General features: G+C 26.8%; 1 protein-coding gene across 2 annotated transcripts in view; it reads right to left on the bottom strand.

The window, feature by feature from the left end:
- Positions 1 to 14,113, bottom strand: part of LOC139755427 (alpha-mannosidase 2C1-like) — an 87,911-nt gene that overhangs the window by 17,240 nt on the left and 56,558 nt on the right. For both annotated transcript variants that reach the window (XM_071673729.1, XM_071673737.1), the window contains exons 13-15: positions 1,323 to 1,432; positions 882 to 1,054; positions 423 to 653 (exon numbers count right to left, since the gene is read on the bottom strand). In XM_071673729.1, coding sequence (XP_071529830.1) covers positions 423 to 653; positions 882 to 1,054; positions 1,323 to 1,432 — 514 coding nt within the window. The remainder of the gene's footprint in view (positions 1 to 422; positions 654 to 881; positions 1,055 to 1,322; positions 1,433 to 14,113) is intronic.

Raw genomic sequence — 14,113 nt, 5'->3', positions numbered from 1 at the left:
CATGCCATGTGCTCCTATCAAACAACTCATTTCCACAGCATGGATTCTTGACCTCTGTGACTCATCCCAAGTCCATGTTTCGAATGCATAGGTCAAGATCAGGAGGACTATGCTGTCCCTTAATCCTTTCTTCACTTCCACACTTTCACCTCTAACCTTCATTTTACCCTGTGCTGTTCTCTCCCTTACCTCTCCTTCCATATCAACAAACTTCACCATGATAGCTCCAAAAATACTTAAATTCTGTTTCCTCTTGAACTTTGTCCAAATAACCCTGACCTGCATCAAGACTTGAAAAAGTCGGAAGTTGCAATGAACTAAGAAAATCACAGCTACATTTAGTTTAAACATTTAGTCTATTCCATCTTACACTATATCAACCTAAACACCACTTAGAAATAAGTAAATTTTTCATTACTTACGAACTGACACAGGTGCTGGACACATGGGTGACAGTTTTGTCCATCCAATACCCTGAGCCTCTACAGCAAAATAGTGACCTCCTGTTCTGGTTGCCTGGGTCACCTCTCCTTCCATTCGAACTCGCTTTCTGGTTGGCTCAAGATTATCTTCATTGACTGAAACCACCTGCTGAACCTTCCATGGGAATGTATTCACAATCACACTCTCTCCCTGTCTAGCTTCAGCTTTATCTGTAAAAAAAAAAAGATGAAGCAATTTAGAATGCAGCTTTAATCTATCAGCAGAAACACCTGCTTTTGACAAAGACTAAGCCCATTTCGTAAAACAATTCAACAGTCCTTGTGAACCTTGATGAACCTTATCAAGGTACAGTTACTCACACACACAATTTTATTACTTTGATATATGCAATGTTTGTTACAGAAAATTTTCCTCATATATATGCGACATTTCATTACCTTGCAAAATAAGTGCAGAACAAGACTCCTTAATTTGAGTGGCAAGGGCTAAAGCTTCCTGGAACATCTGATCTGCTTCGCGATACACTAATCCTATACTGGAGCCAGGAATGACATCATGGAATTGATTCAGGAGGACCTTTTTCCAAGCACCCACAAGAGCATCCTGGTACCTGTAAAAATAGATATGCCTACTTAATTCATTGCAAATGGTAGTAATTCTAAATAGTGAATGAAAAATAAGTGTCTTCTTTTATATCAATTTAGATAAAATCATCTCTATTTCATCAATTGAAGTTTTACATATAGTATCAATACAAGTATGAAACTAAATGGTAAGCTACAGTGAAACTGATAAAAGCCAGTATTGTAAGAAAATGATCTATTAATGATTCAAAATAGATTCTTCTGAAAATTCGTGAAAATGGAAGGGTGTCTTACGCATGAAGTTTTCCCTCATTCAGTTCTCCACCAACTGCAGCGAGAGCAAGCATCAGCTCTGCATCTCTCAGAGCAAATTCACATTCTCGGTTTTGACGCTTGGTGTTAGCCTGTTCAAGAAGAGGATAACTGACCTTAGAATACACCAAACATGTTGAACCCGAGCATTATATTTCAGGAAAAATGGCTATCACTATACAAGTGGGAATCTAACTTCTCTAAGAGGCTGATATTGGTAAGAGTTATCACTTAAATTCTTTGAGATAGACAAATATAAATACTCTCTCTGCACTGACATCAGCATGAAAAATGACATTCAGCATGAAAAATGCTTATTATAAGGAGTTTTTAAAGGAAATCTATTTTTCTGAGAAAAATGCCAAAAATTGAAGGTAATAGTTCAGAGTATTTTTTAGCTCAAAACCTTTTCGTTTTAAAATTGAAAGATAAAATATTGAAACACCTCTATATTTGAAAAAATCATGGAAAATATATCATAATGCTCTTAGTCACCAATACAAACCCAGTAAATACGATGCAAAGGATCAGAAATCATTTAACATTGAAATCATTTAACAGCTTAAATGAATGTTGTAAAGACAACTAAATGATATTTTAGCTCCAGATTTGTATTCAGCATGAAAAATACTTAAAATGAGTTTTTAAAGGAAATCTATTTTTCTGAGAAAAATGCCAAAAATTGAAGGTAATAAATACTTCAGGGTATTTTTTAAGCTCAAAAAATGTTTCCTTTAAATTGAAAGACAAGATATTGAAACACTTCTATATTTATAATAATCATGGAAAATATATCATAATGCTCTTAGTCACTGATACATACCCAGTAAATACAATGCAAAGGATCAGAAAATATTTAACTTTGATGTGGTATACTGGGGTCGGCGTGCTGTCAATGGATTGAAACAGGGCACGTGAAGCGTCTGGGGTACACCATAGAAAGTACTGTGGGGCCTGGATGTGGAAAGGGAGCTGTGGTTTCGGTGCATCATTACATGACAGCTAGAGACTGAGTGTGAACGAAAGTGTCCTTTGTTGTCGAAAATTTTCCTAGCGCTACCTCACACACATGAGGGGGGAGGGGTTTTTTTATTTCATGTGTGGCGGGGTGGCGATGGGAATGAATAAAGGTAGATGGTATGAATTATGTACATGAGTATATATGTATCCGTCTGTGAGTGTATATATATATATATATATATATATATATATATATATATACGTTGAGATGTATAGGTATATATACTTGTGTGTGTGGAAGTGTATGTACATACATGTGTATGTGAGTGGGTTGGGCCATTCTTTCATCTGTTTCCTTGCGCTACCTCGCTAATGCGAGAGACAGCGACAAAGCAAAATAATAATAATAAAAAAATCATTTAACAGCTTCAATGAATGTCGTAAAGATGACTAAATGATATTTTGGCACCAGATTTGTATTCAGTATGAAAAATACTTATTATAATGAGTTTTTAAAGGAAATCTGTTTTTCTCAGAAAAATGACAAAAGTTGAGGGTATTTTTTAGTTCAAAAAACTACGATGTAAAAGATCAGAAATGATTTAACATTCAAATCATTTAACAGCTTAAATGAATGTCGTAAAGATAACTAAATGATATTTAAGTACCAGATTTGTATTCAGCAAGAAAAATACCTATTATAATGAGTTTTTAAAGGAAATCTATTCGGAGGAAAATGCCAAAAATTGAAGGGTATTTTTTAGCTCAAAAAACTTTTTGTTTTAAAATTGAAAGATAACATACTTAAACACTTCTATATTTGAAATAATCATGGAAAATACATCATAATGCTCTTAGTCACCAATACATATCCTGTAAATACAATGCAAGGGATCAGAAATTATTTAACATTGAAGTCATATAACAGCTTAAATGAGAGTCGTAAAGAAGAATAAATGATATTTTAGCATTAGATTTGTATCCAGCATGAAAAATAGCTATTATAATGAGTTTTGAAAGGAAATCTATTTTCCCGAGAACAATGCCAAAAATTGAAGGTAATAGTTCGGAATATTTTTCAGCTCAAAAATCTTTTCGTTTTAAAACTGAAAGATAACACATTAAAACACTTCTACATTTGAAAAAAACATGATATATATATATCTCATACTGCTCTTAGTCACCGATACATACCCAGTAAACACGATGCAAAAATTCAGAAATTATTTAACACTGAATGCATTTAACAGCTTAAATGAATGTCGTAAAGACGACTAAATGATATTCTAACACCAGATTTGTATTCAGCATGAAAAAAACTTATCATAATGAGTTTTTAAAGGAAATCTATTTTTCGGAGAAAAATGCTAAAAATTGAAGGTAATAATTCAGTGTATTCTTTAGCTCAAAAAACTTTTTGTTTTAAAATTGAAAGATAACATATCTAAACACTTCTATATTTGAAATAATCATAGAAAATATATCATAATGCTCTTAGTCACCGATACATAGCTAGTAAATACGATGTAAAAGATCAGAAATTATTTAATATTGAAATCATTTAACAGCTTAAATGAATGTCGTAAAGATGACTAAATGATATTTTAGTACCAGATTTGTATTCAGCATGAAAAATACTTATTATAATGAGTTTTTAAAGGAAATCTATTTTTCTGAGAAAAATGCCAAAAATTGAAGGTTATTTTTTAGCTCAAAAAACTTTTTGTTTTATAATTGAAAGATAACATATTTTAACACTTCTATATTTGAAATAATCATGGAAAATATATCATAATGCTCTTAGTCACCGATACATACCATGGAAATACGATGCAAGGGATCAGATATTATTTAACATCGAAATCATCTAACAGCTTAAATGAGTGTCGTAAACATGACTAAATGATATTCTATCATCAGATTTGTATTCAGCATGAAAAATAGTTATTATAATAAGTTTTAAAAGGAAATCTATTTTACCGAGAAAAACCTTTCGTTTTAAAATTGATAGATAACACATTAAAACACTTCAACATTTGAAAAAATCATGGAAAATATATCATAATGCTCTTAGTCACCGATACATACCCAGTAAATGCGATGCAAAAGATCAGAAGTGATTTAACACTGAATGCATTTAACAGCTAAAATGAATGTCGAAAGACGACTAAATGATATTTTAGCACCAGATTTGTATTAAGCAAGGAAAAATAAATATTATAATAAGTTTTTAAAGGAAATCCATTTTTCTGAGAAAAATGCCAAAAATTGAAGGGTATTTTTTAGCTCAAAAAACTTTTTGTTTTAAAATTGAAAGATAACATATTTTAACACTTCTTTATTTGAAATAATCATGGAAAATATATCATAATGCTCTTAGTCACCGATACATACCTAGTAAATACGATGTAAAAGATCAGAAATGATTTAACATTGAAATCATTTAACATCTTAAATGAATGTCGTAAAGATGACTAAATGATATTTTAGTACCAGATTTGTATTCAGCAAGAAAAATACCTATTATAATAAGCTTTTAAAGGAAATCTATTCGGAGAAAAATGCTAATAATTGAAGGGTATTTTTTAGCTCAAAAAACTTTTTGTTTTAAAATTGATAGATAACATATATAAACACTTCTATATTTGAAATAATCATGGAAAATATATCATACTGCTCTTAGTCACCGATACATACCCAGTAAAAACGATGCAAAAGATCAGAAATGATTTAACACTGAGTGCATTTAACAGCTTAAATGAATGTCGTAAAGACGACTTAATGATACTTTAGTACCAGATTTGAATTCAGCATGAAAAATACTTATTATAATGAGTTTTTAAAGGAAATCTATTTTCCTGAGAAAAATGCCAAAAATTGAAGGTAATAGTTCAGGGTATTTTTTAGCTCAAAAAACTTTTTATTTCAAAATTGAAAGATAACATATTTAAACCCTTCTATATTTGAAATAATCATGGAAAATATATCATAATGCTGTTAGTCACCGATACATACCCTGTAAATACGATGCAAGGGATCAGAAATTATTTAGCATCGAAATCATCTAACAGCTTAAATGAGTGTCGTAAAGATGACTAAATGATATTTTAGCATCAGATTTGTATTCAGCATGAAAAATAGTTATTATAATAAGTTTTTAAAGGAAATCTATTTTCCCGAGAACAATGCCAAAATTGAAGGTAATAGTTCTGTATATTTTTTAGCTAAAAAAACTTTTCATTTTAAAATTGAAAGATAACACATTAAAACACTTCTACATTTGAAAAAAATCATGGAAAATATATCGTAACGCTCTTAGTCACCGATACATACCCAGTAAATACGATTGAAAAGATCAGAAATGATTTAACACTGAATGCATTTAACAGCTTAAATGACTGTCGTAAAGACGACTAAATGATATTTTAGCACCAGATTTGTATTCAGCAACAAAAATACTTATTATAATGAGTTTTTAAAGGAAATCTATTTTTCGGAAAAAAATGCAAAAAACTGAAGGTAATAGTTCAGGGTATTTTTTGGCTCAAAAAACTTTTTGTTTTAAAATTGAGAGATAACATATTTTAACACTTTTATATTTGAAATAATCATGGAAAATATATCATAATGCTCTTAGTCACCGATACATACCTAGGAAATACGATGTAAAATATCAAAAAATGATTTAATATTGAAATCATTTAACAGCTTAAATGAATGTCGTAAAGATGACTAAATAATATTTTAGTACCAGATTTGTATTCAGCATGAAAAATACTTATTATAATGAGTTTTTAAAGGAAATCTATTTTTCTGAGAAACATGCCAAAAACTGAAGGTAATAGTTCAGGGTATTTTTTAGCTCAAAAAACTTTTTGTTTTAAAATTGAAAGATAACATATTTAAACACTTCTATATTTGAAATAATCATAGAAAATATATCATAATGCTCTTAGTCACCGATACATACCCAGTAAATACGATGCAAAAGATCAGAAATGATTTAACACTGAATGTATTTAACAGCTTAAATGAATGTCGTAAAGATGACTAAATGATATTTTAGTACCAGATTTGTATTCAGCATGAAAAATACTTATTATAATGAGTTTTTAAAGGAAATCTATTTTTCGGAGAAAAATGCCAAAAATTGAAGGTAATAGTTCAGGATATTTTTTAGCTCAAAAAACTTTTTGTTTTAAAATTGAAAGATAACATATTTAAACACTTCTATATTTGAAATAATCATGGAAAATATATCATAATGCTCTTAGTCACCGATACATACCCAGTAAATACGATGCAAAAGATCAAAAATGACTTTAACCTGAATGCATTAACAACTTAAATGAATGTCGTAAAGACGATTAAATGATATATTAGCACCAATTTGTATAAGCAAGAAAAATACTCATTATAATGAGTTTTTAAAGGAATCATTTTCGGAGAAAAATGCCAAAAATTGAAGGTAAATGTTCGGTATTTTTAGTTCAAAAAAGTTTTTGTTTTAAAATTGAAAGATAACATAATTTAACACTTCAAATATTTTGAAATAATCATGAAAATATATCAAATTGCTAATCACGTTTACTATTGAAATACAATGTAAAAATATCATAAATGATTTATATACATTTACAGTAAATGAATTCGTAAAAGCATAAATATATTTTAGACAGATATTATTCAGTATAAAATATATTATAAGATTTAAAGAATCTATTTCTTAGAAAAATGACAATTGAGGTATTCAGTGAAAAATTTTTATTAAAAATTTTCTTAAAGGAAAAAACATTTTAACATATTCATTAAAATATAGAAAATATATCAATGTTTTCGTATTCTAGGATAAATAAACTTTAAATGTTAAATATTGAAAATCATTTAATAACTTCATGAATTTGAAAATGACTATATAAAATTATACCAAATTGTCTTCAGCACAAATAAACTATATAAGAATACTTTAAGAAATCATTCAGAAAATGCATGAAAAATTTAAGGTAAATTAAATGAATTGTACGTAAAAAAAATTTTATTTTAAAATGAAATGTAATCAATTTAAAATACTTCTTATTTGATTTTTAGAAAATATCATTTATGTGTTAGCAAAAATCCAAAAACCTGTAAAGTAAGGATCAGGAAATTATTTTAACTCGAAAAAATAACGTTAATTAGAATTGAAAGATAACTAATAAGTATTTTAGATTAGAAATTATTCATATGGAAAATATTTAATATATTAGTCACGAATCTATATCATAAAACAATGCAAAATTAAAATTAATATTCAGGAATATTTTAACACTAAAAATGTCGTAAGGAAATATTAGACATTGTATTAAAAAATATTTATATATTAAGAAATATTCGAGAAATCAAATGAGGGTATTTTTATCAAAATTGTTTAATAGATACATAACTTATTGAAAATATGGAAATATAATGCCTTATCACGTATAAACATGATAAAATTATGAACATTTAGTATGAGTCTAAAGGAATATATTAGACATGATTAAAAAACTATTATTGATTTTAAGGAATATTCGGAATGCAAAATGAAGGTATCAGGTATTTTAGCTAAAACTTTTTAATTGAAGAACATTTAACACTTTATTTGAAAAATAAATATATCAATTCACGTATACAAATACGTTAATCAATTAATGATATTTAACTTAATGAAGTCTAAATAAATTTAGACATGATCGAAAATACTAAATAAAGAATATTTTGAAAAAAGCAAATGAATTCTTTTAGTTTGTTAAATGAAAGTACTATTTAACATTTTATTTAAATAATATGGAATATATCATATTTATCACGATAATACCTGTAAATACGATGCAATCAAAATATTTAACATGAATCTACAGTTAATGATGTCGAAAGAGACTAATGATATTTTATAATTGTATCAGATAAAATTTATAATAGTTAAGAAATCTTTGAGAACATGCAAATTGAGGTATCAGTTTTTGCTCAAAACTTGTTTTAAATGAAAGATAAACATAAACACTTTAATTGAAAATCATGAAAATATATCATAAGTTTCACGAATACTAAATACGATGAAATCAAATATTTAAGATCATTAAACTTAAATGAATGTCGTAGACGATAAAGATTTAGCACAATTGATCAGCAGAAAATACATTAATGTTTAAAGAATCTTTTCGAAAAATGAAATAGTATGTTCAGTATTTTGCAAAACTTTTTTAAAATTGAAAGAAACAATTAACACTTCTATATTTGAAATATAAATAATCTAATGCTTTAGTCCGATAATACCAGTAAATACGATGAAAGATCAAAATGATTTAATGAATCATTTAAACTTAAATGAATGTCGTAAGAGATAATGATATTTTAGCACAATTTGTATTAGCAGAAAATATATTATAATGAGTTTAAAGGATCTATTTTCGAGAAAAATGCAAATAAGTATGTTGTTTTTTTGTCAAAAAATTTGTTTTAAATTGAATAATATAACTTCTATATTGAAAAATCAGGAATATTATAATGCCTTATCACCGATACATACCTAATACATGAAAATCAAATGATAATGAATCATTAACAGTTAATGAATGTCGTAAAGAGACTAAATGTTTTTAGACCAATGTATTCAAGAAAAATATATTATAATGAGTTTTTAAGAAATCTATTTCGGAGAAATTTTTAAATTGAAGAAACATTAACATTATTTGAAATAGAAAACATAGTTGCACGAACAAGAATAGAAACAAAATTTAAAACATAAACTAAATAGTCGAAGATATAAAATTAGCATGATAGCAGAATATATTAATTTAAGAATTTTCAAAAAAAAATATTTGTTTAAAATGAAAGATAACATATTTAAACACTTTCTATATTGAAAAATCATGGAAAATATATCATAATGCTCTTAGTCACCGATAACATACCATAGTAAATACGATGCAAAAGATCAGAAATATTTAACAATGAATGCATTTAACAGCTTAAATGATGTCGTAAAGACGACTAAATGATATTTTAGCACCAGATTTGTATTCAGCAAGAAAAATACTTATCATAATGGTTTTTAAAGGAAATCTATTTTTCGGAGAAAAATGCCAAAAATTGAAGGTAATAGTTCAGGGTATTTTTTAGCTCAAAAAACTTTTTGTTTTAAAATTGAAAGATAACATATTTAAACACTTCTATATTTGAAATAATCATAAAAATATATCATAATGCTCTTAGTCACCGATACATACCTAGTAAATACGATGTAAAAGATCAGAAATGATTTAATATTGAAATCATTTAACAGCTTAAATGAATGTCGTAAAGACGACTAAATGATATTTTAGCATCAGATTTGTATTCAGCAAGAAAAATACTTATTATAATGAGTTTTTAAAGGAAATCTATTTTTCGGAGAAAAATGCCAAAAATTGAAGGTAATAGTTCAGGGTATTTTTTGGCTCAAAAAACTTTTTGTTTTAAAATTGAAAGATAACATATTTAAACACTTCTATATTTGAAATAATCATAGAAAATATATCATAATGCTCTTAGTCACCGATACATACCTAGTAAATACGATGTAAAAGATCAGAAATGATTTAATATTGAAATAATTTAACAGCTTAAATGAATGTCGTAAAGATGACTAAATGATATTTTAGTACCAAATTTGTATTCAGCATGAAAAATACTTATTATAATGAGTTTTTAAAGGAAATCTATGTTTCGGAGAAAAATGCCAAAAATTGAAGGTAATAGTTCAGGGTATTTTTTAGCTCAAAAAACTTTTAGTTTTAAAATTGAAAGATAACATATTTAAGCATTTTTATATTTGAAATAATCATGGAAAATATATCATAATTGTTTTAGTCACCGATACATACCCTGTAAATACGATGCAAGGGATCAGAAATTATTTAACATCGAATTCCTCTAACAGCTTAAATGAGTGTCGTAAAGATGACTAAATGATATTTTAGCATCAGATTTGTATTCAGCATGAAAAATAGTTATAATAAGTTTCTAAAGGAAATCTAATTTCCCGAGAACAATGCCAAAAATTGAAGGTAATAGTTCAGGATATTTTTTAGCTCAAAAAAACTTTTTGTTTTAAAATTGAAAGATAACACATTAAAACACTTCTACATTTGAAAAAAAAATCATGGAAAATATATCATAATGCTCTTAGTCACCGATACATACCCAGTAAATACGATGCTAAAGATCAGAAATGATTTAACACTGAATGCATTTAACAGCTTAAATGAATGTCGTAAAGACGATTAAATGATATTTTAGCACCAGATTTGTATTCAGCAAGAAAAATACTCATTATAATGAGTTTTTAAAGGAAATCTATTTTTCGGAGAAAAATGCCAAAAATTGAAGGTAATAGTTCAGGATATTTTTTAGCTCAAAAAACTTTTTGTTTTAAAATTGAAAGATAACATATTTAAGCAGTTCTATATTTGAAATAATTATGGAAAATATATCATAATGCTCTTAGTCACCGATACATACCCAGTAAATACGATGCAAAAGATCAAAAATGATTTAACACTGAATGCATTTAACAGCTTAAATGAATGTCGTAAAGATGATTAAATGATATTTTAGCACCAGATTTGTATTCAGCAAGAAAAATACTCATTATAATGAGTTTTTAAAGGAAATCTATTTTTCGGAGAAAAATGCCAAAAATTGAAGGTAATTGTTCAGGGTATTTTTTAGTTCAAAAAACTTTTTGTTTTAAAATTGAAAGATAACATAATTTAACACTTCTATATTTGAAATAATCATGGAAAATATATCATAATGCTCTTAGACACCGATACATACCTGGGAAATACAATGTAAAATATCAAAAATGATTTAATATTGAAATCATTTAACAGGTTAAATGAATGTCGTAAAGATGACTAAATGATATTTTAGTACCAGATATGTATTCAGCATGAAAAATACTTATTATAATGAGTTTTTAAAGGAAATCTATTTCTCTGAGAAAAATGCCAAAAATTGAAGGTATTCAGTGTATTTTTTAGCTTAAAAACTTTTTGTTTTAAAATTGAGAGATAACATATTTAACACTTCTATATTTGAAATAATCATGGAAAATATATCATAATGCTCTTAGTCACCGATACATACCTAGGAAATACGATGTATAATATCAAAAATGATTTAATATTGAAATCATTTAATAGCTTAAATGAATGTCGTAAAGATGACTAAATAATATTTTAGTACCAGATTTGTATTCAGCATGAAAAATACTTATTATAATGAGTTTTTAAAGGAAATCTATTTTTCTGAGAAAAATGCCGAAAAATTGAAGGTAATAGTTCAGGATATTTTTTAGCTCAAAAAAGTTTTCGTTTTAAAATTGAAAGATAACACATTAAAAAACTTCTACATTTGAAAAAATCATGGAAAATATATCATAATGCTCTTAGTCACCGATACATACATAGTAAATACGATGCAAAAGATCAGAAATGATTTAACAATGAATGCATTTAACAGCTTAAATGAATGTCGTAAAGACGACTAAATGATATTTTAGCACCAGATTTGTATTCAGCATGAAAAATACTTATTATATTGAGTTTTTAAAGGAAATCTATTTTCCCGAGAACAATGTAAAAAATTGAAGGTAATAGTTCAGGGTATTTTTTAGCTCAAAAAACTTTTTGTTTTAAAATTGAAAGATAACATATTTAAACACTTCTATATTTGAAATAATCATAAAAATATATCATAATGCTCTTAGTCACCGATACATACCTAGTAAATACGATGTAAAAGATCAGAAATGATTTAATATTGAAATCATTTAACAGCTTAAATGAATGTCGTAAAGACGACTAAATGATATTTTAGCATCAGATTTGTATTCAGCAAGAAAAATACTTATTATAATGAGTTTTTAAAGGAAATCTATTTTTCGGAGAAAAATGCCAAAAATTGAAGGTAATAGTTCAGGGTATTTTTTAGCTCAAAAAACTTTTTGTTTTAAAATTGAAAGATAACATATTTAAACACTTCTATATTTGAAATAATCATAGAAAATATATCATAATGCTCTTAGTCACCGATACATACCTAGTAAATACGATGTAAAAGATCAGAAATGATTTAATATTGAAATCATTTAACAGCTTAAATGAATGTCGTAAAGATGACTAAATGATATTTTAGTACCAGATTTGTATTCAGCATGAAAAATACTTATTATAATGAGTTTTTAAAGGAAATCTATGTTTCGGAGAAAAATGCCAAAAATTGAAGGTAATAGTTCAGGGTATTTTTTAGCTCAAAAAACTTTTTGTTTTAAAATTGAAAGATAACATATTTAAACACTTCTATATTTGAAATAATCATGGAAAGTATATCATAATGCTCTTAGTCACCGATACACACCCTGTAAATACGATGCAAGGGATCAGAAATTATTTAACATCGAAATCATATAACAGCTTAAATGAGTGTCGTAAAGATGACTAAATGATATTTTAGCATCAGATTTGTATTCAGCATGAAAAATAGTTATTATAATGAGTTTCTAAAGGAAATCTATTTTCCCGAGAACAATGCCAAAAATTGAAGGTAATAGTTCAGGATATTTTTTAGCTCAAAAAACTTTTTGTTTTAAAATTGAAAGATAACACATTAAAACACTTCTACATTTGAAAAAAATCATGGAAAATATATCATAATGCTCTTAGTCACCGATACATACCCAGTAAATACGATGCTAAAGATCAGAAATGATTTAACACTGAATGCATTTAACAGCTTAAATGAATGTCGTAAAGACGATTAAATGATATTTTAGCACCAGATTTGTATTCAGCAAGAAAAATACTCATTATAATGAGTTTTTAAAGGAAATCTATTTTTCGGAGACAAATGCCAAAAATTGAAGGTAATAGTTCAGGATATTTTTTAGATCAAAAAACTTTTTGTTTTAAAATTGAAAGATAACATTTAAGCAGTTCTATATTTGAATTAATTATGGAAAATATATCATAATGCTCTTAGTCACCGATACATACCCAGTAAATACGATGCAAAAGATTAAAAATGATTTAACACTGAATGCATTTAACAGCTTAAATGAATGTCGTAAAGACGATTAAATGATATTTTAGCACCAGATTTGTATTCAGCAAGAAAAATACTCATTATAATGAGTTTTTAAAGGAAATCTATTTTTCGGAGAAAAATGCCAAAAATTGAAGGTAATTGTTCAGGGTATTTTATAGTTCAAAATACTTTTTGTTTTAAAATTGAAAGATAACATAATCTAACACTTCTATATTTGAAATAATCATGGAAAATATATCATAATGCTCTTAGTCACCGATACATACCTGGGAAATACAATGTAAAATATCAAAAATTTAATATTGAAATCATTTAACAGGTTAAATGAATGTCGTAAAGATGACTAAATGATATTTTAGTACCAGATATGTATTCAGCATGAAAAATACTTATTATAATGAGTTTTTAAAGGAAATCTATTTCTCTGAGAAAAATGCCAAAAATTGAAGGTATTCAGTGTATTTTTTAGCTCAAAAACTTTTTGTTTTAAAATTGAGAGAAAACATATTTAAACACTTCTATATTTGAAATAATCATGGAAAATATATCATAATGCTCTTAGTCACCGATACATACCTAGGAAATACGATGTAAAAGATCAGAAATGATTTAACATTGAAATCATTTAACAGCTTAAATGAATGTCGTAAATATGACTAAATGATATTTTAGCACCAGATTTGTATTCAGCAAGAAAAATACCT

This window comes from Panulirus ornatus, chromosome 2 (assembly GCF_036320965.1).
Source record: "Panulirus ornatus isolate Po-2019 chromosome 2, ASM3632096v1, whole genome shotgun sequence".
NCBI classification, from domain to species: domain Eukaryota; kingdom Metazoa; phylum Arthropoda; class Malacostraca; order Decapoda; family Palinuridae; genus Panulirus; species Panulirus ornatus.
Note: the sequence above shows the minus strand (reverse complement) of the source record. Positions and strands in the feature narration are given on the sequence as shown.